This window comes from Leopardus geoffroyi, chromosome B3, assembly GCF_018350155.1.
Source record: "Leopardus geoffroyi isolate Oge1 chromosome B3, O.geoffroyi_Oge1_pat1.0, whole genome shotgun sequence".
NCBI lineage: Eukaryota > Metazoa > Chordata > Mammalia > Carnivora > Felidae > Leopardus > Leopardus geoffroyi.
In genome coordinates, this window is record NC_059337.1 from 58,724,266 (window position 1) to 58,750,578 (window position 26,313).

The following is a 26,313-nucleotide window of genomic DNA, read 5'->3' on the forward strand; positions in this document are numbered from 1 at the left end:
CAGAGGGATGCCTGGGTGGCTCAGTCAGTTAAGTGTCTTGACTTCAGCTTGGGTCATGATCTCACGGTTTGTGGGTTCAAGCCCTGCACCGGGCTCTTTGCTGTCTTGATCTCTCTGCCCGCCCCCCACCCCTCTCTCAAAAATGAATAAACATTAAACAAACAAAAAAAGAGCCAGAGCTGGCACAATAGAGGAGCAGAGAAGCTGCGTGTCACCATCTAAATGCTGACAGCATATGGGCTAGGCCCCTGCCCGCTGCGTTCCTGTGCCCCTGACTCACCTGCCAGGCCCAGAGAGACAAGCAGGAGCCTGCTACCAGGTCCAGGCTGGGGTGAAGGGACCCGGTATGGAGGGGGCCTAAGGGCCTGGGCTGTGTTCCTGGAGCCAACCCAGCCCATCAGCCCAGCCTTGCCACCTCCCCTCCTTTTCCTCTTGAAAGCAGAGCCAGTTTCACTTTTGCCCCACCCTAAGTGTGCCCTTCCTTCTCCTCACCCAACAATGCTTCCTTCAAGTGCTGGCTTCCTCTGTAAGAGGGAGTGGGTTTCTTTACCCCTCTCCAACTCTGTTCTTTAGGGTCTGGGGATATTCTGGTCCCTGTGGAGCAAGTCAACTTGGCCTTGCCCAGATCAGGCCAAAAACAGAGGCATGAGAGACAGGCAGAGATGGATCCAGTGATTGGGATCAGGGGCCATGGGTTGGCAGGAGGAGGGGGCACTCACCTTCTTACAGAACACTTGGCAGCTGACTGATGACTTGAAGACCAGGTCTTTGAGGATGGAGGCAAAGGGGGTGACCCCAATGCCCCCTCCCACCAGCACGGACACCTCAAACTTATGCCACTCCTGGTGGCCCTCTCCAAATGGTCCATCGAGGTACAGCTGCAAGAGGAGGAGTGGGTTTGAGTTAAACTCCACCACCACCATAGCTCTGAAACTGGAAATGGGAGGCAGGAGTGAAGGGAAAGCGGCTACTGTGGCATTACCTGGGACAACCAGTCTCTGGATTGGGGGAGGGGAGGAACACAGTGGGGAGCCTGGGGTTGCAGGGCCACGGTCTGCTAAGGGGATGTGGGGGCATGTAGCACATCTGGCCTGGGCCTGGTCACCTTCGGGTATTTGGCACAGCCATCTCCCGTTGGAGGTGAATAGATCTCCCTGAGGCGAGTGGTCCAGGGCCCTGCTGCCCGGATGTGCAGGCTGAGCGTGTCCTCATGGGGTGCAGAAGTCAGTGTGAAGGGGTGGTATTCTGTGGTCCCCAGAGCCAAGCAGGCAATCCGCACCCACTGTCCTGACTTGTATTCAAAGCCTTGGGGCCGCTGGAACTGCAGGTGGGTCACTCCTGAGGAAAAGAAGTGGTTAGGAGGCTGCTGTCCAGGGCCCAGCAACACTGTGGCCTCCAGAGAGTTCCCCACCTGAAGCCTCACCTCTGCTTCTGGAATATGACAAGGAAGGCCTCCCCCACACCGGAAGGCGTTACTCCCCTTAAGCCACGTCCACCCTGAGGAGGAGCTATGCAGCACTGGTGCTGGTGGTCAGCAGGGAAAGGAGCCACCTGGCCTGGGCTCCTCTACTCTCTGCTGCGAGAGAGGCTCAGGTCCTCTGGCAAAGAGCTTCCCTTGCCAGCTCCCTCATCACTTCTGGCTCAAGGGCCCTGCCAACTCCACTGGCCAGGTCAGGTCAGGAGATTGCAAGGTCCGGGCTCTGCCACCCCCACCCCCACCCCCCACTGGCTTCCTCAGTACCACCCAGGTGGCCCCTTGACAGCCTAAAGGCTGGTACCTGAAGGCAGCAGCTCTGCCTTCACCACGCTGATCTCCACCTTCTTCCGGCTCAGGCTCACCAGTTTGTCCCCCATATAGATTAGTGCCGGGACCAGGAAGAAGATGTGGAAACGGGGCAGCTGGATCAGGCCGAAGCTGCCATGGATGATGAGCTGGAGACAGTGAAGAATACAGCTCAGACCAAGCCATACCCACAACAGTGTCTCTGGCTAGCTTGGCCCTTAGCCCCTTGCATTCTCCACCCACCCCACACTCCCCAGGGCTCATTCCATCCCCACCTCTCCAAGTACTAGGCTCCCTTCAGGTTCCCAAATCTAACCACTCCCAACCCCAGCCCCATCCTGCAGAGCGTCCATGATGAATGAGACTACTTGCACCTTCCTGGAACTTTGACTCTCACCCGCTCTCCTGCAGTAGCCTCCTAACTGGTCTTCTACTAGGGTGCCCTACCATGACGCAGTCCCTTCAAGGCAGCCAGTGTGACATTTTAAAGTTCATTTTATCATTCCATCCCAGCTTAAAAAGCCTTAGTGGACTTCCCATTACACCACAGAACCTTGAGACGCTCTGGGCCTCTGCCTGCCAACATTTCCTCCTCCCTGTTCTTTAAACATGGCAAATCCTTTTTGCTTCATGACCTTTGCACCTGCTGTTCCCTCTCCCATGGCTCCCATGGCAGCCTCCATTTCATTCAGGCCTCAGCAGAAACGCTACCTCCTTGGGCCTTCCCTCAGTCCTCTCTATCTTATCTCCCAGTCAACTCCCTTCAGGGCACTCATCATCATCCACACTACTTTTCTTCCCCCTGCCCCACACCTCCTGCCCGTTCACTCCCTGGACTGTAGAGGAAGGAGGTGTCCTTTTTTTTTTTTTTTCCCCCATCTTACTCTCAGCTGTTGGCAGTTTCTGGCACACAGTAGACACTTAATAACTACTGATTCAGTAAAAGGAGTTCCTCTAAATTATCCTCTCCCTTTAAAAATATTTTTTTTTAATGTTTGTTTTTGAGAGAGAGAGAGAAAGCATGACAGGGGAGGGGCAGAAAGAGAGGGAAACACAGAACTCAAAGCGGGCTCCAGGCTCCACACTGTCAGCACAGAGCCTGACACAGGGCTCGAACTCACGAACTGTGAGATCATGACCTAAGCTGAAGTCAGACGCTTAACCAACTGAGCCACCCAGGCACCCCTGTCCTCTCCCTTTAGAGACTAAGAACATCTAACCAGTCCTCCCTTTTCCATGAAATAACTGACAGGTATTGTCCAGCTCTGGTCCTTTCCCCAACAAGCTAGTCTGACAAGGTCAGACACTACTTGCCCCCATTCTTCCCATCTGCTTGCTCCTAAGTCTGGTCAGTTTGGCTCCTGCCTCCACCTCTTCTCAGGCCCTGCTCACTGAGGGCTCACCGGCCCCATGAATGGCCAGACCCCAAGGTCTCCTTTCATCTGCTCCCACCACTGGCAGTCTGTGGCACTAGCAACTACCCCTTCCGTTCCACTTCTGCAACAACGCTGTGCTAGCTCTCTCAGGCCACTCACTTTCCATCTCCTCCACCGGCCCTCTGTTCCTTCTCCCACCCCTGATCCTGCATGCTGCCCAAACCTGGCTTTCTCACTCTGCTCTCCTCTGTGCTCTCCCATGAGGCACGGCCAATCAGCTGAGCCACAGCGCCTCAGCGGTTAAGTGCAGCCCATACAGGTCCACCATGTCCTGCTACTGCCTAATTCCCTGGGGCCATCCACAGCCAGGGCTGTCCTCTCTATGCCCTGAATATTCCATCATCATTTCCACCTCTGCACCAGCGCTTGTGCCCTTTCTTCTACTTGGAATGCTTTTCGGATTCCGCTCTGCCCTGTCAAATCTCAGCTTACCTCTCCTCAAGGCTTGGCCCAAGACCCATCTTCTCCCCAAAGTCTTCCCTAACCAATTTGGTCCAAATGAAACTCCCTTCAGTGAGCTACTGTAACTCACTGAAACACTCAGCTCAGCAATTAATCCTATACTGTCTGCTCATTTTGATCATTTCAAGCGCATGGCACTTACCTCTGCAGCAAATCCTAAGTTCCCAAGGGGTCCACTGGGCCTAGCACCAAACTAGCGCATACTAGACCTCCGACAGACAGATAACTGTTAAACTGAACTGTGGTTCCTCATTCAGCTCTCTCTCTTTCCCCAGCTCAGCATTCCTGAATTCCTGGGCCTTCTCCCACAGGACTAACTTAAACCTCTGTGGGCTCTTCTCTGAACTGGCTCTGGTTTCCCCAAGTTCTTCTTTCATTATGGAGACCATGCCCACCCTCAAGGCTTTCTAAGCATCCAGCCAGGCTGAGAACAATGTGAGGGTGACCTCATACTTCTCTGTTTATACACCCCATTTGGTGTTGGCTCTACTTTTAAACCACAAAGCTGCTGCAGACTCATGGTTGGCTGATGAACCAGGAGAGCTGCCGCCAGCTCAGCTTCTGCTGTGCTAGCCGTGCCCTCTTTAGCCTGGAGCAGGAGCCTGGGCATCCTTCTGCAGGGTCTGCTCCACACTGGGGCCCTTTACTTGTGACTTCTCTTTCTGCCTGAAGTCAAAATAGTAACATAAGGGATAAATGGGAAGGAAGAAGTTTTGGCCCAGATATCCCCCCAGGTGAGACTCTCCTTAGAGGCCAGGGCTAGGATTGCCCAGCAGAGGGTCCTGCACGTTTCTGAGCTGCTGACTTCCCTGCTGGCAGGAAGGGTGGCTCTAAACCCCAGTGAGCCCCCAAACCCAGGAGTAAGTCAGAAAGGGGTCTTGGTCTCCGGGAGCCCTGTCTGGCCTGGCCACTCCTCTGGGTCTCCCATCTAGTTCAAAGAAGCTCCTGCTTCACCAGAAACAAGAACATCATCTCCATCCCTCATAGAAACAATAACCCCAGATGCTAGGGCTCCACCCTAGCAAAGGTGGGTAAGAAGGGATAAATTAGCCTCAGCTTCCGAAGAGGGCAGAGATTTCTTTGGAAATAAACATCATCAGTTCTAGGAAACAACCTAAGCCAAGACTGGGTAGTCATCTTCACAACCATGAAGTGTTGAGCCTCAGGCAGCATGGAAACAGACCTTTCCAATCAGTGAGGACAGGAGGAGGGAGGGCAGCCCACAGACGCCAGCCTGACCCAGGCAATAATGGACTCTCCCTGTGTCTCAGGACAAGGGAGACCCCTGTGTGAAGTTCTGCCTTGAGCCAGGTGACAGATGGCATCCAGGTGGGCTCTGTGCTTCTTGAATGCTGGCAGCCAAGCTATCATTAGTGGGGACACTGGGGCCTTGGACCTTAGTTTAGCTTCTCAGAGAGACCCTCAGGGTGCCCTTTAGGGAACTGCCCGTGTCCATGAGAAAGGCAGGCCAAGCAGAGCTATGACACAGTCACAGATCACAGTCAGCTCTGGAACTAACCAGCTGACGCAATTGATGACAAACCCAGGGAAGGTAAAGAGAACAGGACAAGAGAAGAGAGGGAATGTGAAGGAAGGGAGGCAAGAGCCCAGGTTAAGGAGAAGGAAAGGGAACAGACAGGCTCTTTAAAACCCATTGTATCAACAGCCCAAGTGAAGACATTTGGAGCAAGCTCATTAACTTTACAGGTGGCACTTAGCTGGGTGGGGTGCTAATACTCTAGAAAACAAGATCAGAACAAAAGTGGCAAAACTAAATTCAGATAAGTTTCTCTTTTTTTTTTTTTTAAATTTTTTTTTCAACGTTTATTTATTTTTGGGACAGAGAGAGACAGAGCATGAACGGGGGAGGGGCAGAGAGAGAGGGAGACACAGAATCGGAAACAGGCTCCAGGCTCTGAGCCATCAGCCCAGAGCCTGACGCGGGGCTCGAACTCACGGACCGCGAGATCGTGACCTGGCTGAAGCCGGACGCTTAACCGACTGCGCCACCCAGGCGCCCCCAGATAAGTTTCTCTTAAAAAGGGTGATGCTCCCTCGAGAGTAGGAAGTCCTCCCAGGAGCCCAAACCAGCCACTGGAACTGGAGAATGAGTGGCTGGGAAGAAATGACATCTGCAAGAAATGTCGACCAGCCTAGTACGGCTGCTACTGCAAAACCCATGTCAGGGCACCCATCTTCCAAGTGCTGTATATTGGGGTCAGTCTGCTTGACAGCCCCATACTATAACCTCCAGCTTTGAAGTGAGAAGCCAAGAGGAGTCTTGAAATAACTAAGGGGATAGAAAACTGATGTCTCGGTCCTCACTGCCACCCTGGGATCATCCTGTCAAAACCCCGCTAGCCCTCACCAGCACATAGAGCAGGATGTAGAGGTGGTGGGTCAGCCAGAAGCCCCGGAAGCTGTGGCGGCGGAAGTGGTGGGAGGCAAAGACGTACATGATGGCCAGGACCAGGAGCAGCATGACCCCCGTGAGGCCTGCAAAATGAACATGGGGTGAAGGGCAGAGGAGCTGGGCCATTCTGAGGCTGCCATGGATCAGGTCCCCTTTCCACTCCACTGCTCTGGGTAAGGGCACAGAAGCCCAGGCTTCTCTGTTCTTCTCTCCCCACACTGGTGATCACAGGTGCCTTTTATTTCAACAGACTCTACCCTTCCCTCATAGACCTTGTCACGACTGTTATTTTTCAAGTAACTGTGCCATTTATGTCTGTCACCTCCCTGACTTTCAGGCCTACAAGAACAGGGACCAGACTGCTAGTTCACCACTGAATCCTAGTGCCTACTGTAGGGCTTGGCACCCTGTGGGACTTTTATAAATGTGTGCTGAATGAATGAATGAATGAATCCATGGGGCATCTACTTTGGCCTCTAGGTCAGACTTTGGACATTGCAGGCCCTGCCCCCGTGGAGTCAAGGCTTGGCCTACGTCCCTGTAGCATCACACTTGGCTGACACAGCATGAGCAATGGCACCATTAGTGAGTAAGTGTGACCACCAGAGTCCCCTGGGTTCATCCCAGAGTTGGTGGGAGGCACCCCCTTTACAGGGGATCCCAGGCCTGGGGTACACGAGAGGGCAATACAAGATTCAGGATGGAAGTGTGGGGCCAGAGAATGGCCCCTCAAGTGATTAAGGAGGAGAGAGGCAGAAATTAGGAAGATTAGAGCCCTGCAGTATGGAAAAGCAGAGGTTAAGAAGAGATCTAACCAAAGCCTGTAAAGACCTGAACGGAGAGGAGAGCATAAACACAGCCTTATCCACTAAATCCCACTGTGCAGGAATTAGCAAGCACTCTGAAGTTCAAAGCAGATCGTTTTAGGATTAAAAAAAAAAAAATGCTGTGTTTCACAGAGGGGAGTGAATATAGAAAATGTGTTACCCCAAAGAGGAAATAGACTGAAAATATAAACAGGTTCAAGAAGCTTTTGAATAGATTCACAGATAATAGTTCTAAAATGGGTGATTATGAAGAGTTAGGAATATTCCCCTAAACAGCCCTTGTCAAGAAGACTACAAGGGATGGGGGGTTCTGCCTAGTTTGACAATGAGCCCGGTCTCTCTGACATACAGCTGGGCACAGCACTCAAAGCTACTGTCATGGTAGGTTGTGTATGCTGGGGTGGGAGGTGAGGGAGTCCACTCCCATTCTACAGAAGGAGGAACTTCAGAGTGGGGCAGTAGCCCAGCCAAGCTCCCAAGAGAAGGACTGGATAGCAGAGGCTCCTACTGCCCAGGAGAGTCCTTAGGACCAGAAGGCAGAGCCTGGCTCACCGTGAGAGCCAAGTGAGTGCTACTAGGCTGCCTCATGGCAGACAGAACCCAGAGCCCGCACCTCAGAGCCAGACCAGAAATTCAGAACAGGGAGGGCTCTCACCTGGCACAGTCTGGAAGAACCACCAGTAATACTTCTGGGGAAACTCAGACCTGTCAAGAACGGAAAGCAAGGAAGGATGCTGAGAGGAGATGTCTGGGACTTCCAGAAAGAATCCTCCAGAGGAAACACCCCAAGCCAGCCACTAGTGTCCCTTTCTGCCCATTTGGGACCAAGGCTCAGGTTGGTCATTGTCTGTCTCTACAATCTGGAAGGTGATACTCTGCTCTCAGCCAAGAGAATTTGCTTCTTTCCATCCATAAAGAATACCCCTACCTTGAGATGCGCACACACACACACACACACACACACACACACACACACACACACGTACACACACACACGTACACACACACACACGCACATACTCACTCACCTGTCATCATGGAAGAGGCCAGGGAAGAGGCAGGAGAGGACACTGAGTGGGCTGATGGAGAACAGGTACACATTCACCACATGGCCCGCACTGTGTAAGACTAAGGAAGACCAGGAAGGGTGGGAGTGAGCCTGGGGGCAGCCCGGTGGGGGTGTTCAACCCATTCAGCCCAAGATGAAGGACTCCAGCCACCCAGAATTGGGAGCCTGAAGAAGGACCCTAGGGATCTGTACCTCTGATCTCTAATCAACCTCCTGTTCCTTCCCCCAACCCCTGCTCCATATATACCATCCATGAACACAGCCACAAGAGTCTGAAATGATACCATTAGAAATTCTATCTTTTGGTTTCTCTCATAGTGTGTTTTACAGCATAAAAACTGGAAGAGATCACACACATGTGCACTTGTTCTGGGGTGTTGGTAACTTGTCAGCTGGAGGCTGATGAGGTGGCTCTGGAAGCATGGGAAGGGGCAGTGAGTGGCCCCTGGGCTTATTTCACACCACTGTGGGGCCAGCTCCACCCTCCCGAGGACTTCCAAGATTTATACTCAAGTCAAGCCCAGAGAGAGAGGAGGTGCTCTCAGAGGAGGGGAAGCCAGCAGGGGGGGGTGGGCGGGAGGACAGCGACAAGAATCCCTGGGACCCCCAGGTCCTGCCTGTGAGGACGATGGCAGTGGAGGCAATGAGACGATGGAAGTCCACGGCGGCGTCGAAGGGTATGTAGCGGTTGAGGAAGGTCTCGCGCAGGAAGGTGATGAGGTTGCGGCACATGGTGAGCAGGATGTAGGAGAACATGAAGGAGATGCTGGCGGCCGTGCCCCGGGACAGGATGATGCCCACGCGGGTGGTGTCTGTGATGCCCATGTGGTGAGCCCCGAAGGCGTAGTCTGTGGAGGGGCCCAGGTGGATAAGGGGGTCGCAGTGCAGAGGAAAGAGTGCCGCCTGCAGGTGGAGCCTCCCCCACAGCAGCCTTCCTTCAAGCAGGCCGGGCACACTGGCAGGAGCCACACCCCTGGGGCTGCCCGCACTCACAGTAGGCCCGCTCCAGGAAAAGGCCCCCGGTGATGGTATAGAACACGGCCACACAGCCGATGTGGCGCCGATAGTTCTCCACAAAGCGCTTGAACTGCTGCAAGGTCTGGTGGCGACGGCTGCGCTGAAACTTCTCCCGATGAGCCTCCGTGAACAGCAGGGGCTGGAAAGACGTTACCCTGGGAGACAGGAAGACTTGGCTCTGGCTGTGGACCTGCCATTAGTGCAGCCCGCCTCCCCAGCGGAGAAAGGGCATCGAGTTGCTCAAACCAAGCAGGGTTCAGACCCCACAGGCTATATACCACACTCTTCAAGCCAACTGTCAGAGTAGGGGCAGCCTTGCAAGACGTCACTTGGTCAGTTCACCCCAGGAGATACACTCCCTCTACCCCAGTTCCCACTCACTCAGTCCTCTCCCCTCCCAGTCTGTAGCTCCTCACTCTTACCTGCTCTGTTCTCATTTTTTACTGGAAGCTCAGAAGACACACCCTCCAGGAAGCCTTCCTTGACTTCCCAGGTAGAGGTGAGCACTTCCTTGAGCTCTGAAGCCCCTTGCTCTTACCACTCTTACAACATTCTTCAGTGGGACCTTGTAACTGTCAGTGTACCAGACCATCTTGTCAGACTGGGATCTTCTTGGGCATGGACTGTTCATCCTGCCAGCACCCCTGGGCTCAGGACCATGCCTGGCACCCAGTAATCACTGTATGCATGCTGAAGGGATGGATGAACTGCCTGGGCTTAATTAACAGGAGGAGCAGGCGTACTTCTTGCCAAACCTCCGTCGAATCTCCTGGGGAGGGTCTGTGTCCATGGGGCACTGCAGTCTCTGTGGTGTCCACTCCACCTCAGCGTTGCTGCGGGGACAGCGAGCACTCACTCTGGGGGAGGGACTAGGACAGAAATGAGAGAGATAGGACCTTGGCCGCCTGAGCCACTTGGTCCTCTGCTGCCCCTGTCTGCCTTCAGACCAACTCTGTTGGGAAGGGTCAGAACTGTCAGACAGGGGACAGCAAGATTCCCACAGGGACCTAGAGAGAGAATGAGTCAGATCCTGGGGGTCCCAGCCAAGGGTACACATACAAGGGCATCTGACCCTGGCAGCAGGTGAGTGCTGAAATCCACCAGGCTCTCTGCTCTTCCTGGTGCAGGGCTGCGTCCGCCTAGAGTAAGGAGTGTTTTTTTCTAATATGCATGAAGACACTACATAGGCTAGTGGGGCCCCTGATACCAGGCATTCTGGGGAGAGAAAAGGCAACTCCCCAACCCCAGCCTCCCTCCAACATTCCCAGATGAGGGCTCACCAGATCTTTTCCTGGCTGACGTAGGAGGCTCGCCGGCACAGGTCCTTGATGACCTCAGGCACCTCTACCCCTGCAACACAAAGATGGACTAGGGGACGGCTCAGGGCCCAGAGCCCAGGACGACCTGGTAGCTACCCCACATCCATACTGTAGAGGGCCTCTGGCCAGTACCCTTGCCTTTGGGTGCCCTAGTCTCAGCCTGTGTTCTCTGTGGAAACTAGACCCAGCCATGAGTGGGCAGACAGAAGGCCTGAAACAAAGTTGGCCAGGCAGTGTCCCCTGGACATGTGTCCACCTTTGGCCCCACTCCTAGGACCGTTATCAGGCTGATGGGGTAGAGTTCAGGAACTGTATGCAACTTGCCTGCTAGACCATTCTGCTACTAAAACCCTGCTCAACCCTCCAGCCTAAAATCTCCTGAGAGTTAAGTGTAGATCTAGGTGGTAAACATATAGAGATCACCATAAAATTCTTTCCACTTTTCTGTGTTTAAAAACGCTCATAGGGGCACCTGGGTGGCTCAGTCAGTTAAGCATCCAACTCTTGATTTTGACTCAGGTCATGATCTCACAGGTGATGAGTTCGAGCCCCATGTCGGACTCTGCACTGACAGCACAGAGCCTGCTTGGGATTCTCTCTCTCCCTCTCTCTGTGTGTCCCCTCCTCAAATTCTCTCTCTCTCTCAAAATAAATAAATAAATTTATAAAATGTTGGGAGAAAAACACTCTCCCACGAGCCACGCATTCCTCTCTGTCTGAGCTGCACAGGAGGGGCAGTGAAGGAGTGAGCTGCAAATCCAAATCCTGGGAATATCCAAGTCACTTCTAAGTGCTAAACCAATCTTGAAGATTACCCTGGTCCTGCAGCCCAGAGAGCAAATGTTATTAATCTGAATTTAATGAAATCAGAGTGTTTAAAACAAAATATAGATGTTTATCCCTCAAATTTCAGCAAATGGCAAATGTGGCAAAGTGATTAACTAAAGGCAAATCTAGGTGAATGGTAAAGGGATGCTCCTTGTGCCATTCTTGTACCTTTTCTGTAGGTACATTTAAAATGTTTCAAAGTAAAATTTGAAGGAAACAACAAGGCACAACAACAATTAAAAGCAAAACAAAACAGTACTCAGCATTACTCTTCTACATAACCCTCACTCTCCCAGCCAGTTCGTCTCCTCCACCCCAGGGGCTTGGATGTTCCTGGGACTCTGGCCTGGGCTCACTTCCAGGCACCTGCCCCTGCTCTGCCCTCAGGCCTACATGCCTACTTCCCTGGCTGCCTGGGAAAGGTGAAAAGCTGATGAATCAGGGGAGCTGGGTGTGCACTCCACCAACTCTCCTCCCACCTTAGGCAGGTGAAGCCTTGACCAGAGTCCCAGCTGTGCCCTGCCTAATTCGCCCCCCTCCCACATGGATCTAGAATTGGGCTGCTCAGCTCCCCCAAGTTCTCATAATCCTGGGAGGGACTGGGTTTGGTCTCGACATGACCCAGTGAGAAACTGTGAAGGTATCATAAGGTCAGAGTAGACCACAGAGTCCTGCTACCTGTCCCCTGCTCTCTCTGGCTGTAGCCCCCACCCACCTGACTCAGACACAGGTGGGACAGGAAGTAGGGGGAAGGACAACAGAGGTCGGTCTCCATGCACTCAAGCATACATTTCCTGAGCACGCAGACAAGGCATATAAAGGCAAACAAAACCAGAGCACCCCCCTGCCACCAGATACCCCAGCTCAGATGAATATGGCCTGGATAGGGCTGTTACAAGGAGATTCTACAGTCCCCTGTCCTGGGCACCAAGAACAGGGGCCTTTGACAGACAGCTGGGAGAAGCAGAATTCTAGCTGCTGTTCCTCGCCCCATCCTGACCCTGCCCACCCCAGAAGCAAAGCTGCATTATGACTCTTGTGGGCTGTAGGCACTATTGCGTTCCTAGGCCCCTTCCTCCATTAAACAAAGAAAAAAATATATATATGTATATGTACATATGTGTATATATGTATATATATATGTGTATATATATACATATATATATACACACACACATATAATTATAAAATATAAACATTTTTTACATTCATGTTGATATAAAGAAGAATATAATCCAGGCTGGATGTATTATCACATACTTATTATTATTATTATATTCATTCTTCTGATCTTAAAAGAAATTAAAACATTTCTGTGGGCTCCTAAAAGTATGTGGGCCCTGGGCACTGTGCCTGCTGTGTCTAATGGATAGGTCAGCCCTAAGGCCAGGCCGCCCCACCTTTGACACAGAGCTGCGTGAAACGGAGCTCGCTGTCATGGTCCCGCAGCATGAAGTGGAAATCCTCCCACGTCAGCTCCTCCTTATCCTGGAAGCCCGACTCCCGGAACATGGACTCCACCACCTCAGTCAGCTGGGCCTTGGACAGGCAGTTGTTGGAGATCTCGATGAAGGACCTGGGGTTGGGGGAGGGAAGCCATCAGGACCTGAAAAGAGGCCTAAGGCCTAGACATGAGGGCCCAATGGTCAACCCACCAGGCCTTCAGAGCCCACATGGAAGGGCCCCAACTGACCACGTTCCAAGACCCCTCCTAGTTATAACAGTCTTTGGCTCTACAGAGGAGGAGGAAGAGGGGGAGGAAGCCCCTGTACTTGACCCTTTGGCTCCCACCTTTATATCCCACTTTTTCCCCCAGCAGTCCCTGCCCTAGCCCACTCTTCTGGCTATCCCACATGACCAACCTCAGCATCCTGATGAACTCGTCCTTGGAAATGAGACCATTCCCATCAAAGTCATACATGCGGAACATAAGACGAGACTTCTCCTCAGGAGAGCCTGGGAGAAGGAGGACCCTGTGAGAGCCCCAACCTACCTGCCTAAGTCCCAGGCATCCCAGAAGGGGACTCACATGAGTGTGACCCACTGCTGGGCACAACGAGGTGTTATTCTGCTTCCTGACATCTACCCAGATGTCTGCCATGGCTGGAGACCTGGTCCCAGCACTTCCCCATCTCTAACAGGTAAGCTACCTTCCAGCCTCAGTTTCCAGCCCCTTCCATCTTCTCCTACCTGGACAATTACTCCCTTTTCCTTTACCTTTCATGAAGACCACCAGGATGTCCAGAAACTCCCGGAAGGACAGGTAGCCATTGCCATCTTTGTCAGCAAGAGAGAACATGGACTCTACAAACATGTCCTGGGGCTTGAGGCCCAGGGACTCGGCAAATTCCGCTCTGCTCAGCTCACAAGTCAGGGCCTCCTGTACCTTCTGTGAGGAATCCAGGGGCAGGGTCCCTGCATCTGCCTGGTCGATGTCCAGCACCTGCACTCGGGCAGTAGCAGAGGGAGAGAGAAGGAGACAAGACTTCCTTGATTTGTAGTTGAGGCTTATAGGAGCCACCTTTTCCAGACATCTGCCCAGCACCCTGTCCCCTCAGCACTACCCCATGCCCTGCAGGTGGTTCCTGGGGCCATTTGTCCTACGGAACCCTGACTCTCTATGTTAGCTGACTAGACCAGGGATGCAACTTGATCCAAGCAGACAATCTAGGATTGGGACTGAGATATCTCAGGTCTGTCTTGACCTGAGCACAGGAAAACTTGGAAGTTGTAGACCACCCTGTTCTTCCAAGTGCTCAGAGACACAGACAGAGGGAAGTAAACACACAGAGAAAATGGAGCAGGCTAAGAGAGAGGAGTGACCTTGTTTGCTGGCAGCTTTCCCTTTCCTAGCCCCTTCCAGGCCAGGTCATAGTCCTCCCTTTAGAATTCCTGAGACATCATCATATCCTCAGAGTCAACTGACCCATTGTCAGTCCTAGCTTACACTGAGTTTTCACTGAGAAAAAGCCTCAGCTAAGTTGAGAAAAAGCTGGGCTTGGGAAAGGAGAATTCCCGCCACGGGCTACCTGCAGCCCACCCAGGGGCTGCCCCAGCATCAGAAGAGACGGTGAGGGTAGTAAGCAGGCCACGGGCCACAGCATCTATTTTTCCTGACATCAACTGGGGTCCCCTGGCCCAAGCCTGGCTATGGTTTCATGAGGCAAACCTTGTTGCTTCAAACAACGAGCTTTAGTGAAAAGAGCCTGGGGCTGGTGACAAAAGACCTGGGTTCCTGTCCCAGCTCTACCACCCACTTACTGTGTGACCTCAGGCAAGTCTCTTCACTTGTCTGGCATTCATTTTCCTACTTATCTCACAGGGCTATTGTGAGAATCAACACCAGCCATTGTATGGAAAGTGTTTTGAAACCTGAGAACACTGTGCAGGTAGAAAGGGGTGGCAGCTGCCCCCAGGACACAGTAGCACTCTCTGTCACCCCCCACATAGGAAGTCCTGTGGCCCTGATGGGTCCTGACCTGAGTAGAGGTGCCTAGGTCCTGCCTGGACCCTGGCAATGTATCACTCCACCTGGAGGTTCTTCCATTCTAGTGCATACTCAAGTTCAACTAGTTTGAGGGGTAAATGACAAACGTCATGTGCCTGGCACATAGTTAACGACCATTAAATGCTCATTTCCCTCATGAATCCTCTCCCCAGCCAGCCAACCCTGCTCCTTCTCCTCAAATATTAATTTTTTTTGCCATTTTTCTGGGCACCTCTGCACAGTCCTTCTTGCTCCTTTCCTCTGAGCCCAAAATTTTCCACCTCTTTTTAAGTCCTCACCAAATTTGACCTGAACCATGACCCTCCACTGGCCTGAAGACTTTATACCTTTTCTGACCTCCTAGACTGCTTATCTCCTGGATCAGTTTTGTATCCAGGATTCTTTACCACTTAGCCTTCCTTTCTGGGCATGTCCCATCTTCCCAGAGGGATGACAAACTCCTTTAGTGGGAGGGGGATGGGCATGCTCTATAAGCTCTATTTATCTTATCTCTACCAAGCTTCCCTCTCAACCATTCTCCACCCAGGCTGCTTTATTTCTGTGCCCGATATGGATGCCAAGTCTTTGCATTTCTCTTCCTGACTTGTTTCCCCACAGCCTCTCAGTAATTCTTGGAAGTCTGCAAGGGAAGCACTCGCGCCCTATGGTGGCCTCTGGCAGCTGCACTCTTCCAAAGAGGGGGGACCAAGGGCTTTCAGTGTCCCCACACTGCCTATCTAGCCCTAGATTTCTGCAGCCTTTTGGTCAGGATAAGTCAAGTAAGGGCAGAAAGCTTGGACAGCCCTGAGGAGAGAGCTGAGTGACACATGCAGAAAAGCTCCTGACATGACCTCCCTAGAACGGCACGGGTGGACACGGAAGCCTCTCCTTACAGAAAGGCTAGGTGATTGGGCCAAAAACGCAGTAGAACTGATTGTTAGTGTCAGGGCTCCTGACTTTCTCTGGAATCACCCCATGGCCTGTGCAGGTAAGGGAACTATAGGCATACATGCAAGGAGAGATCTGACCCTACATACACACCTGGGAGAAAAGGTGCCTGAAAAAGGTCTCCAGTAGGTGGCTCCTTTGTTCTCGTGTCACAGCTGCCCTCATGAGCTCCTGCTCCCGCAGTTCCCACTCCTGGAACCTCAGCCCACTCTCCTTCAGGGCCCCCCGAAGGTTTTCCACCAGCACCTGCCGCTCTTCCTCCACATTAAACAGCAGCACCTACGGAAGCAGCAACAGGCAGAGCAAGCATTTGTCAGGGCCTCTTGAGGCCAGGAGCTGTACATGAGCTTTGTCAGGGGCCACTGGAAAGAGTGCCCTCGGAAAAGAGATATACTGTTATCTCCTAGACTCCATGTGCTCCGTGGGCTCCATGGCTTGCTTATAGGCACAAAGCTAGCATTCAAAGATGCATGTCTGAAGCCACTCTTCCCTCTCTATTCAGCCCTGAAGACAGGGGAAGGCAGGGGGACAGATGATGGAGGGGACAGAGGACAGACAGTCAGAGCTGAAAATCAGCCTGTGACTGAGTTCCCCTCCAAAATTTCTAACAAGTCACTAGATCCTAAAAACCAGGCAACAGGGAAGAGGGCCTGGCTTCTTCTAAGGACTCCCAGCTAAGACCTATTGGGGCACCCTTAGAAAAGGAGGGGGGAAGACTGTGCAAGAAGAAGGGACTGTGGAGATCATGTCACCCAGCAGGCCCAGAGAAGGATGAATGTGTTCAAGTTTATCTCTCTATCAGGTACTACAGCCAGGGACTAGAAACCCAGCCTGATTCTGTGCTCCTTCCCCTCCCCTGGCTGCCTCCCTGGATGTGGACAAGGAACCAGGGACCAGCTGGGCCATACCAGGTCATATTCCTTGGGGATCTTAAGCAGCAGGGTGCGGCGTCCTCGGTTGTTGGACACGAGGAGGTTGACTTGCTGGGAGGGGCGCAGCTGGATGGTGCGGAGCACAGAGAGCCTGCCGTCCACCACACAGATCTGCCCAGGCTGCAGGTGTACCAGCACAGGCCGGCAGGGCTCCTTGTGGCCCTGCCATTCCAAAGCTGGGGAGAGACAGGGCTGGGTCAGCTGGGGCCAGGAGGAAGGAGGCCAGCTTAGGGCTGGAGTTAGGTCCAGGCCTCCACAGCTCCTTGCTCCTTCTTAGGTACTGAGAGTCAGCCCCTCTCAACAACCCCTTGTACCTCTAGCATATGTAAAGAATAATAAGTACCATTTCCTGTGTGTTTACTATGTGTGCAATGCTGTACCAAGTGCTTTGCGTGAACTAGTTAATTTAATCTTCATATATCTGTGAGGTAAGTTCTATTATTGGTTCTGTTTTACACGTCACAAAAAATAAGTTTAGAGAGATTACAAAATCTGCCTAAGACCCAAAAGCTCAAAGTTGTGGACCAAGATTCCAATCCTCAACGTGATTCTAGACCTTCATTAATTACTTCTCTACTGCATGAAATTCCACTGTAAGATGCCACAAAGCATCACTTCCCCAGGACTCTAGAGAATCATAGTATGCCTATGAAATGTATGAATGTGACTTCTTCCCATGAGTCTATTACATCTCCTTTATTTGGGACCATTAGGAGAATCTATGCAGGGTGGAGGACTCCGGGTCCAATGTCCACCTAATGCCTCCATGGCTCTTCCCAGCTGGCCTGGCTTGCTTAGAGGCCTAGAAAAGGGAGGCCTTTTCCTTAGGCTGCTGAGGTGGGGGAGGAGACTGCAGCCCTGAATCGTATCTTCTCCACCACCACCCTGGCCAGCTCCAGGCCTACCTTCCATGCCCCCCACGAGCTTCTCAGACATGACGCTCTGGCGGTCCTGGCCCTGAAGCCTCTTGAAATTTCTCCTCCGGAGCCGGGCAACAATCCAGGCACTGAGCAGGCTCACTGAGAGGGCAGAAGCAGTAGGATGCTCAAAGGAAGGTGGGGGTCTGGGGAGAGCAACTGCCCTTTCCTTGGCAAGACCCCCTGCTTTCCCCACCTCCTAGGTCAGCCCATTCAATTGTCTCAAATTGAATTGATGGGGGGGGGGGGAGGGAGCTTTGGGTATCACTTAAGATGCCTGCACAGCCTCCCCTGCTTCCACTGCGCAGGTCCCTTCCCAGGCAGAGACTAGGTCCAGAGTCCTTGTGCCAAAACCTGGACCCACTCTGCCACTCTCCCAGTGGACATACACACAGCCATGCCAAAGACTACCTGTCAAGCCTTTGCCCCAGCTAGTTCTCAACTGGTTCTCATTCAGGGGTTGCCTCTGACAATTTCCCAGGCCCAAGCTCCTGGAAATAACTGTAAATTGTGGCTCCTAACCAATCTGGGCCCTGAAGGGACCCCAGGAGAACAGGAAGGCAATTTTCCCTGGAACTGACTTATCTGTAGGTCAGATACTTCTCATGTTCCCTCCTGTTGTGATGTTGTCCTCATGTGCCCAGAGGAATAGTACTCTGCATGATCTGTTGTAGATGAAACCACCCCACTCCCACCTCTCAACTTACAAATTTCACCCAACCCCACCCTGCCCATCACTTTTACCCAGAGGGAAGCAGCAGAGAGCTCCAATGGTGACCCCAAAGCCAAATCCACTGCCTTCAAAATAGTCCCGCATGATGGAGGGAACACAGGCTGGCAGGCCCTCAGTGCTGAGCTGTCTTGGCTGTGGGCAGGGGTCTCCTGGGGAGACAGAGGAAGCTAGAGTATTGGGGGGGTTGGTGCTGGGCCAGAGGCTCTGGCACAGAATCACTGAGGAGTTAGGGTGACAGAAAGGGTAGGGTGGGGGACTTTTGAGTCTCAGAGGGCTGGGAGCTGCTTACCCCTGTCATTATACCAGGAATGTGGTGTTTGCCTACTTGGGTAACAAATGGGGTCAAAAATGCACCTCAGCCTCTGTCTCTCACACATACACATATGTATACACACACATACACACACACACAGAGTTCACTTGTCACTGCTGTGGGATTAGGATATCCTCATGGCACTGGGCCCTTCTGATGTCACACCCACCCCAGGCTCAGCCCAGCCAGATGGAAGTCTCCTCTCTAGGTCTCTCTGAGTCTCAGTCTTGCCCTCACTTGGGTACCTCCTGGGGTTGTGCAGAAGGGGACCTACACAGCCACATGTGGCCATGTTTTTGCCTAGAGCCAAAGTTCCCAAGGGCAGAAACATTGCTCACTGCCTCCTTGGGGTCTACTGCTCAGCCACATCTGAACCAGGCCCACAGCTGTGGAGGGATGAGGCACCAGACCCCAAATCCCTCCAATCACCTCCTGGTCTCTCACCTGCATGCCAGAAGAAGACATTGGGCTGCAGGGCGCTGGGGCTTGTGTTGGTGACAGCCACTAGAACATCCCGCAGGGAAGTGTTTCTGATCTCCGCAATCTCTTCCTCAGAGAACAGCCTGGGGGTGGGAGAGGTGAGGAGCTACTGCAGTGGTAGACGGAGAGGCCTGAGGAAAGAGGCCTAGAGGGACTGAGGACTCGGTGGGGTCAGTTGAGAATCCAGGGCCCATGGGGTTGCTTACTTTACACACTGAGGGCCTGGGGCCCGGGCCAATGGGGGGTTGGAAGAAGGGTCCAGAAAGGCCTTACCCATTCCTAGTGTTCTCAAACCAGTAGCGGTCACCATCCCGCAACCGCACAAACTGGTTGAGGACGATGGCACTGAAGAGAGGCCCAGGGTCCCCATGGCTCTCCAGAAGCCCCCCAGGGAGCAGCTCCAGTCGGGACAGGTCCTGGTTATACAGGGCAGCTGTGGCCTCCAGCACCTGAGGCCAAGAAAGGACAGGAGTGAGTGCAAAGACCTGGCACCCACCCTGGGGCAAAGAGGTAGTTCCCAGGTATCAGCCTCAAGGATAATAAATGACAGTGACATTCACTCACTTATTATGCCCCAGGCACTGCTCTGAGTGCTTTACATAAGTTAACTCATTTATGGGAACTCACAGATTCAGCTGCCTATTTTATAAAATTGGAATAAAACAGGCAGCCAGTTCCCTATGTAGCTTGCTCTTGAAAAGGTATAAAAGTTGCAATCCCTATCAAAATAACACCAGCATTCTTCACAGAGCTATAACAAACAATCCTCAAATTTGTATGGAACCAGAAAAGACCCCAAATAGCCTAAGCAATCTTGAAAAAGAAAACCAAAGCTGGAGGCATCACAATTCCAGACTTCAAGATGTATTACAAAGCTGTAATCATCAAGACAGTATGGTACTGACACAAAAACAAACACTCAGATCAGTGGAATAGAATACAGAACCCAGGGGGCACCTGGGTGGTTCAGTCGGTTAGATGTCTGACCTCAGCTCAGGTCATGATGTCACAGTTTTCACTCTGCCCCTCCTCCACTTGCACTCTGTTTCTATCTTAAAAAAATAAATGAAAACATTAAAAATTTTAAAAAAAGGATAGAGAACCCAGGGGGAAAAAAAAAAGAATAGAGAACCCAGAAATGGACCCACAAACGTATGGCCAACTAATCTTTGACAAAGCAGGAAAGAATATCCCATGGAATAAAGACAGTCTCTTCAGCAGATGGTGTTGGGAAAACTGGACAGCGACATGCAGAAGATTGGACCTGGACCGCTTTCTTACACCATACACAAAAATAAACTCAAAATGGATGAAAGACCTAAATGTAAGACAGGAAGTCATCAAAATCCTCAAGGAGAAAGTAGGCTAAACCCTCTTTGACCTTGGCCATGGCAATTTACTCAACACGTCTCCAGAAGGGAAACAAAAGCAAAAATGAACTATTTGGGCCTCATCAAAATAAAAGTTTTCTCCACAGTGAAGGAAACAATCAGCAAAATTAAAAGGCAAATGATGGAATGGGAGAAGAGATTTGCAAATGGCATATCAGATAAAGGGTTAGTATCCAAAATCTGTAAAGATCTTATCAAACTCAATACCCAAAAAAACAAATCATCCAGTGAAGAAATGGGCAGAAGACACGAATAGACACTTTTCCAAAGAAGACATCCAGATGGCCAACTGACACATGAAAAAATGCTCAACATCACTCATCATCAGAGAAATACAAATCAAAACCACAACAAAATACCACCTTACACCTGTCAGAATGGCTAACATTAACAACTCAGGCAACAACAGATGTTGGTAAGGATGCAGAGAAAGAGGATCTCTTTTGCACTGCTGATGGGAATGCAAGCTGGTGCAGCCACTCTGGAAAACAGTATGGAGGTTCCTCAAAAAATTAAAAATAAACTACCCTACCACCCAGCAATTGCACTACTAGGTATCTATCCAAGGGATACAGGTGTGCTGTTTCGAAGGGGCACACTCACTCTGATGTTTATAGCAGCGCTATTGACAACAAAGTATGGAAAGAGCCCAAATGTCCATCGATGGATGAATGGATAAAGAAAATGTGGTATATATATATATATATACAGTAGAGTATTATTCGGCAATCAAAAAGAATGAAATCTTGCCATTTGCAACTACTTGGATGAAACTATAGGATCTTATGCTAAGCAAAATTAGTCAGAGAAAGACAAATTATCCTATGACTTCACTCATATGAGGAATTTAGATACAAAACAGATGAACATAACGGAAGGGAAGCAAAAATAATACAAAAACAGGGAGGGGGACAAAACATAGGAGACTTTTAAATATGGAGAACAAACAGAAGGTTACTGGAGGGGTTGTGGGAGGGGGGATGGGCTAAATGGGTAAGGGGCATTAAGGAATCTACTCCTGAAATCATTGTTGCACCATGTGCTAACTAACTTGGATATAAATTAAAAAAATAAATTATGTAAAAAAAAAAAAGATATGAAAGTTGAGGGTCAAAATCAGTGCAAAAGTTGGAATGGTAGAATTGTGTTTGAAAAGGTTTCTGTTGTTTAGAGCTAAGAAAGTTTTTAAAAAGCAAATTCCTGCCTGTATGTTGCCTTTTGGAGACAGACTTCAACATTATATGAGCAGCATTTTCATTTTCCCTTTTTTTTTTTTCTTTTTTTGAGCATTTTCTACCTGACCTTTAATTCTTTTTGCCCCACATATGATCAGCTTAATTCTAATGAGGCCCCGTTAAAGTTTAAGGTTTGTTACTTTTGGTATGCCTGGTGATTCCTATCCTTACATTGATTTTATAAAGTTTACAAGCCCCATGTGCATATTGCTTCTTCATCAGCTTTTTAATTGTCCACTTTCCAACAATCTTGTAAAAAAGTAAGGACAAAAACAATAAAATAAGTATGAAATTATGGAAACATCACTGTGCCAAGATGGTAAGGGAACCCAAACTGGTCTGTTAGCTGGCAGGCAATGCCACTTGTCCAGGTGATAGCTGAGGGTGTGACAATTGACTCCCCGAGGCAGCTTGAGTATCAGTGCATATAAAAATACAGCTTGTTCCTGGATTGAGGACCTTCTACACCTGCTCAGATGGTTGTTGGGAAGAGTGAATGAGATAACGCCTATTAAGTGCCTGGCATGCAGTAGATACTCAACAATCATTTGCTAGATCTGAACAGTCACAAAATCGCATGCCAAATCCTGCTGGTTTGGTAACCTCTATTCTGGTTATGACACTGGGAAAAGCCACCTCAGTGAGTCCTGTCCCTCTCATCAGAGTCTTGTCTCTAGTGTTGGTGTCTCATTGCCTGCTTTCTGTGTCTTGGGCCAATGTGCCCTGGCCCTCCCACCCTGTCCCCTGGGTCCCCACCCCTCCTTACAGTGTGGTTGGTCTGGGAGAGTGCAGGGTTGATGTCCTGCCATCTGGTAATGGGAGGCAGACCCAGTGCTGTCCTGGCCTTTGTATAAGAGGGCAGGCCCAGATCACGGCCCCTCTGCAGACAGCTGGCCAGGTAGTCTGTGCGGGAAAACTTCAGAGACCCGGGCCAGAAATCTGGGGATGAAATACCAGAGAGTCTGAGAGAGCTCAGGGCCACCACAGCTCCACTAGCCCAGGAGTCAGGCTCCAACCAGCCCCAAGGGGACCAGAATCTCACAGAGAGAACGATGGTCAACAGGTCTCTCAGCAGTGAAAGAGTGCAGGATCCCAGCCCCAGGCACTCCTCCCAGCCTGGCTCTGGAGCTCCAGCAGAATCCCCACCCAGGGGCCAGGGGTGTACCACCTTCAGGGACAGCTTCAGGCTCACCTAGCACATCCTCAACCACCACATGGTCCTCTTGCTCAGCGATCTGGGAGGCCATGCCCAGCAGCAGTGCATCCACATCTTCAGCTCTTTGTAGGTTTGGATGCTTTGGGAATGGGGAGAGAATATGGGGCTGAAGGTTGAGCACCAAGGCTCCCTCCACCCCATAGTCCAAGTCCTGGGCCCAGTGAGTGCTGACATTTGCTCTAAAACCAGCAGGCCATTCCCCCTCCATAGGTTGATTCCCCATTCAAGGTGAGTGACGTCCCCATCCAAAGCTCATGCTGCTGGAAGACAGGCCTCCACAAACGCAAAGGATCTAAAACTTTACTTCTATTTTAGGAGACTTGACAGTATGGTTGACAAAGGCACTAGAATATCTACGTCTCGGTCCTTGCTCTGTTAGTGAGTAGCTGTGGGCAAGTCACAGGACCTCTCTGAACTCAGTGTCCTTCCCTTAATAAAAAGAGCATTAGGGGGGCGCCTGGGTGGCGCAGTCGGTTAGGCGTCCGACTTCAGCCAGGTCACGATCTCGCGGTCCGTGGGTTCGAGCCCCGCATCAGGCTCTGGGCTAATGGCTCAGAGCCTGGAGCCTGTTTCCGATTCTGCATCTCCCTCTCTCTCTGCCCCTCCCCCATTCATGCTCTGTCTCTCTCTGTCCCAAAAATGAATAAACGTTGAAAAAAAAAATTAAAAAAAAAAAAAAGAGCATTAGGGATACAATACAATACAATACAATACAATACAATACAATACAATACAATACAATACAATAAAAACAATTAGGAGGACACAGGTCTCTTTCAACTCAGCTCCATGATTCTGAATTCTGTGCTTTTTCTCTTCTCTTTTTTCCTCTTACCTCGTTTCTCCTCTTATGAACACTCTACACAGAATATCAGATTTTGCTTTAAATTATTCATCAATGATCTTCACCCACTCAGGCCTGGTTTGGATGGACAGATTATCCCTGATATCTCTCAGAACCCTTCCTCCTCTTTGCTCCCCTCTCAACATGCCCTGGATGTGTGTAATTGGGACATTTCCTTGGAGGGTGGGATGGCTGGGGTACTCCATGGCCTACAAGGGACCCAGAGCTGTCAAGACAGAAGAAAAACCTATGGGGAAGCAATGAATGTAGAGCCACACCTGCACAGGCCTCACTGTCCCTCACACAGCCCTGAGATGGGGGTGGAGGACTGACTTTTGACCATGTACAGCTGACCGCTGTGGCTCTACTGCCCACTTTCACCACACACCCTCAGACACAAATACACCCACCCACCCACACACACACTATACACACTACACACATACACCCACCCACATATGTGCCCCCAGTCCTGACCTCTCGGCTCCAGTAGCTGTTGCAGACCCGGAGAGCTCTGGAGATGCTTGAGTTCCTATTGATGACCTCTTGGAAATGACAACTGGCATTTCTGAAATGCAAGGAGCAGGGGAGTAATGACTGAGGCTATGGGGTCCTAAAGTCAGGCATCAGCTCTGGTCTCCAAGGCTATATACAGCCAGGGGCCCAGGTCATTGTAAACCCCCAGAAATGTACCCAAAGCATGTTCATGCCTCCCCTTTCCCCCATCTCTTCCTTTCTCCATCCCTCTCTGTCTATATATATATTACTAAACAGCATGGGGCTCTATTTAGAGTACCTTTCTCTCCCAATTCCCAAAGAAAGAGTTTACATATTATCATGTAATATGTAAACATGGCTATTGTCACACATGTCCAAAAATTGTTCCAGAGTAGGAAAATGTAACCTATGAATTATTTAAATTATAATGCAACTGTAAAAAATAAACTGCCATGCTTTGTTCCATATACATTAAACTAAATATATATATATTTAGTTTAAAGTTTCCTTTTTATTATTTTGGAATCAAAGTTTTTCTTCAGCTTTCACAAATTTTTTTATAATTCCCTCAAAAGGCTTGCAAGACTCAGGTCCTGTGCTTATAGCTAAAAATGCCCCCAGTGTGGTGTCAAGACCTAAGGTTTAGACCAGCAGGCTTTGTGACTCACCCTCAGAACCTCAATTAGGCCGTGTGTAATTGGGGAGGTTAATATACACACCAGCTGTAGGAAAACGGATAAAGTGCTTAAAAACCACAATGACGTGTTTTTAAACGATTGTTCATCTTCCCTCTCCAAATTCACTGTTCCCTTGGGGAAATGAGCACACTTCAGACTGATAATCCTGTCCTGAGGGCTCCTGAGAGCAGATTTTTCTGAAATGACACTACCACCCCTTCCAACACACAGACGTTTATGCTGGGCCCTCACCTCATGTAGACGCCAGGAGGCACCATGGTGGAGAAGAACTGCTCAGAGGCCGCCAGGAACTCTGGGGAGATGTTGGGGTCCAGGAAAGGGCTGTATCCTGGGGAAAGAGGATACTAAAATTTAACCCTTAAACCACCCAGCCTCCCTCCCCATGGCTCCTGTCCCCCTCGAAAAAACTCCTGCCGGCTCTCCAATTCTTCCTCCCCATCCGTTCACCTGCATACTTCGGGGGTGTTTTCTGCAGGAAGCTGGGCAGCCACTCATACAGAGCGATGTTCTGAGGGACAAGAGAAGGCAAAAGGGAGGCATGCGCTGGAGCAGCCGCCCTGGGAGGGATCCGAGCCCAAGGAAGGCTTCGGTGGGAGATGAGGGTCAGGCAGGGGCAGTCACGAGGGAGGCAACTCAAACAGGACAGGTGCGCAGGCCCGGCCCCCACAAGGAACCTGGGATGGCAGAGGAGGGCGGCTACATAAGAACCACAGCAAAGGCTCGAGGATCACAGCGCTTTGCCTCCTCATCGTCTCCACGTCCACTCCGAGACGAGACGCTAGCCCCAGTTCTGGGGAGCAGCGTCCTCCTGGAAAAGGGCGTTTCCGGGGGCTGCCCGTCGGAGGATGGAGGGCTCTGCGCAGCAGGCAGGGGCGGGGCGGGGAGGGGGTGCGGACTGACCTGGTAGGTGGCGATGACCCTCTTGCGCGCGTGCTGAAACAGCTCCTCGTCCCCCCACCGCGGGTGCTCGCGGGCCAGCCGCTGCGCCCACACGTTGTGGTAGCGGAACCACAGCAGGCCCAGCGCCTGCAGGAAGGGGTCGCGGTTCCCTCGCTCCGCCCCGAAGGCTGCACGCGACGCCGTGGGGCCGCAGGGGAAGAGACGCGCGGCGGTGTGACCACGGGGAGCGCAACCTCGGCGCCCCCCAGCCCGCCCCGCCGCGCGCCCCGGCCGCCGCAGCCCACCCCGCGGCCTCACCATACAGCCCCCGGGGCCCGCGCTGTCCCGTGGCGGGATCGGGCGGCGTCCACATGAGCAGGGGGCTTTGCGCGTTGCGGGGGAAGGCGGGGTCGGGCCCCGACGCCAGCTGCCCCCCGGAGAAGCTCCGCAGCGCGTCGCTCCAGGAGTGCGAGGAGCCATAGATGGCGCTGCCGTCCAGCCAGCCCGTCACCTCGTTGGTCTGCGGGGGCACCGGGAGGGTGAGCCCAGGGTGAGCCGCGGGCGGAGTAGCTGAGACGGGTAAGGGGG

The 26,313-nt window shown here is 51.5% G+C and overlaps 1 protein-coding gene across 6 annotated transcripts in view; it reads right to left on the reverse strand.

The window, feature by feature from the left end:
• DUOX1 (dual oxidase 1) overlaps positions 1-26,313 on the reverse strand; it is a 34,743-nt gene that overhangs the window by 2,495 nt on the left and 5,935 nt on the right. For 2 of the 6 annotated variants that reach the window (XM_045449864.1, XM_045449861.1), the window contains exons 7-32: positions 26,044-26,245; positions 25,747-25,913; positions 25,294-25,354; positions 25,078-25,174; positions 24,128-24,218; positions 22,783-22,885; positions 22,357-22,529; positions 19,238-19,413; positions 18,929-19,047; positions 18,183-18,338; positions 17,427-17,540; positions 16,498-16,697; positions 15,683-15,868; positions 13,372-13,597; positions 13,017-13,110; positions 12,555-12,730; positions 10,288-10,357; positions 9,751-9,876; positions 8,984-9,162; positions 8,608-8,838; positions 7,950-8,049; positions 7,577-7,626; positions 6,050-6,177; positions 1,779-1,932; positions 1,106-1,338; positions 720-878 (exon numbers count right to left, since the gene is read on the reverse strand). In XM_045449864.1, the coding sequence (XP_045305820.1) occupies positions 720-878; positions 1,106-1,338; positions 1,779-1,932; positions 6,050-6,177; positions 7,577-7,626; positions 7,950-8,049; positions 8,608-8,838; positions 8,984-9,162; positions 9,751-9,876; positions 10,288-10,357; positions 12,555-12,730; positions 13,017-13,110; positions 13,372-13,597; positions 15,683-15,868; positions 16,498-16,697; positions 17,427-17,540; positions 18,183-18,338; positions 18,929-19,047; positions 19,238-19,413; positions 22,357-22,529; positions 22,783-22,885; positions 24,128-24,218; positions 25,078-25,174; positions 25,294-25,354; positions 25,747-25,913; positions 26,044-26,245 (3,771 nt within the window). Of the gene's footprint in view, positions 1-719; positions 879-1,105; positions 1,339-1,778; positions 1,933-6,049; positions 6,178-7,576; positions 7,627-7,949; positions 8,050-8,607; positions 8,839-8,983; positions 9,163-9,750; positions 9,877-10,287; positions 10,358-12,554; positions 12,731-13,016; positions 13,111-13,371; positions 13,598-15,682; positions 15,869-16,497; positions 16,698-17,426; positions 17,541-18,182; positions 18,339-18,928; positions 19,048-19,237; positions 19,414-22,356; positions 22,530-22,782; positions 22,886-24,127; positions 24,219-25,077; positions 25,175-25,293; positions 25,355-25,746; positions 25,914-26,043; positions 26,246-26,313 lie in introns of those variants that run through there. The other 4 variants (XM_045449862.1, XM_045449863.1, XM_045449865.1 and 1 more) reach the window with 4 other exon arrangements.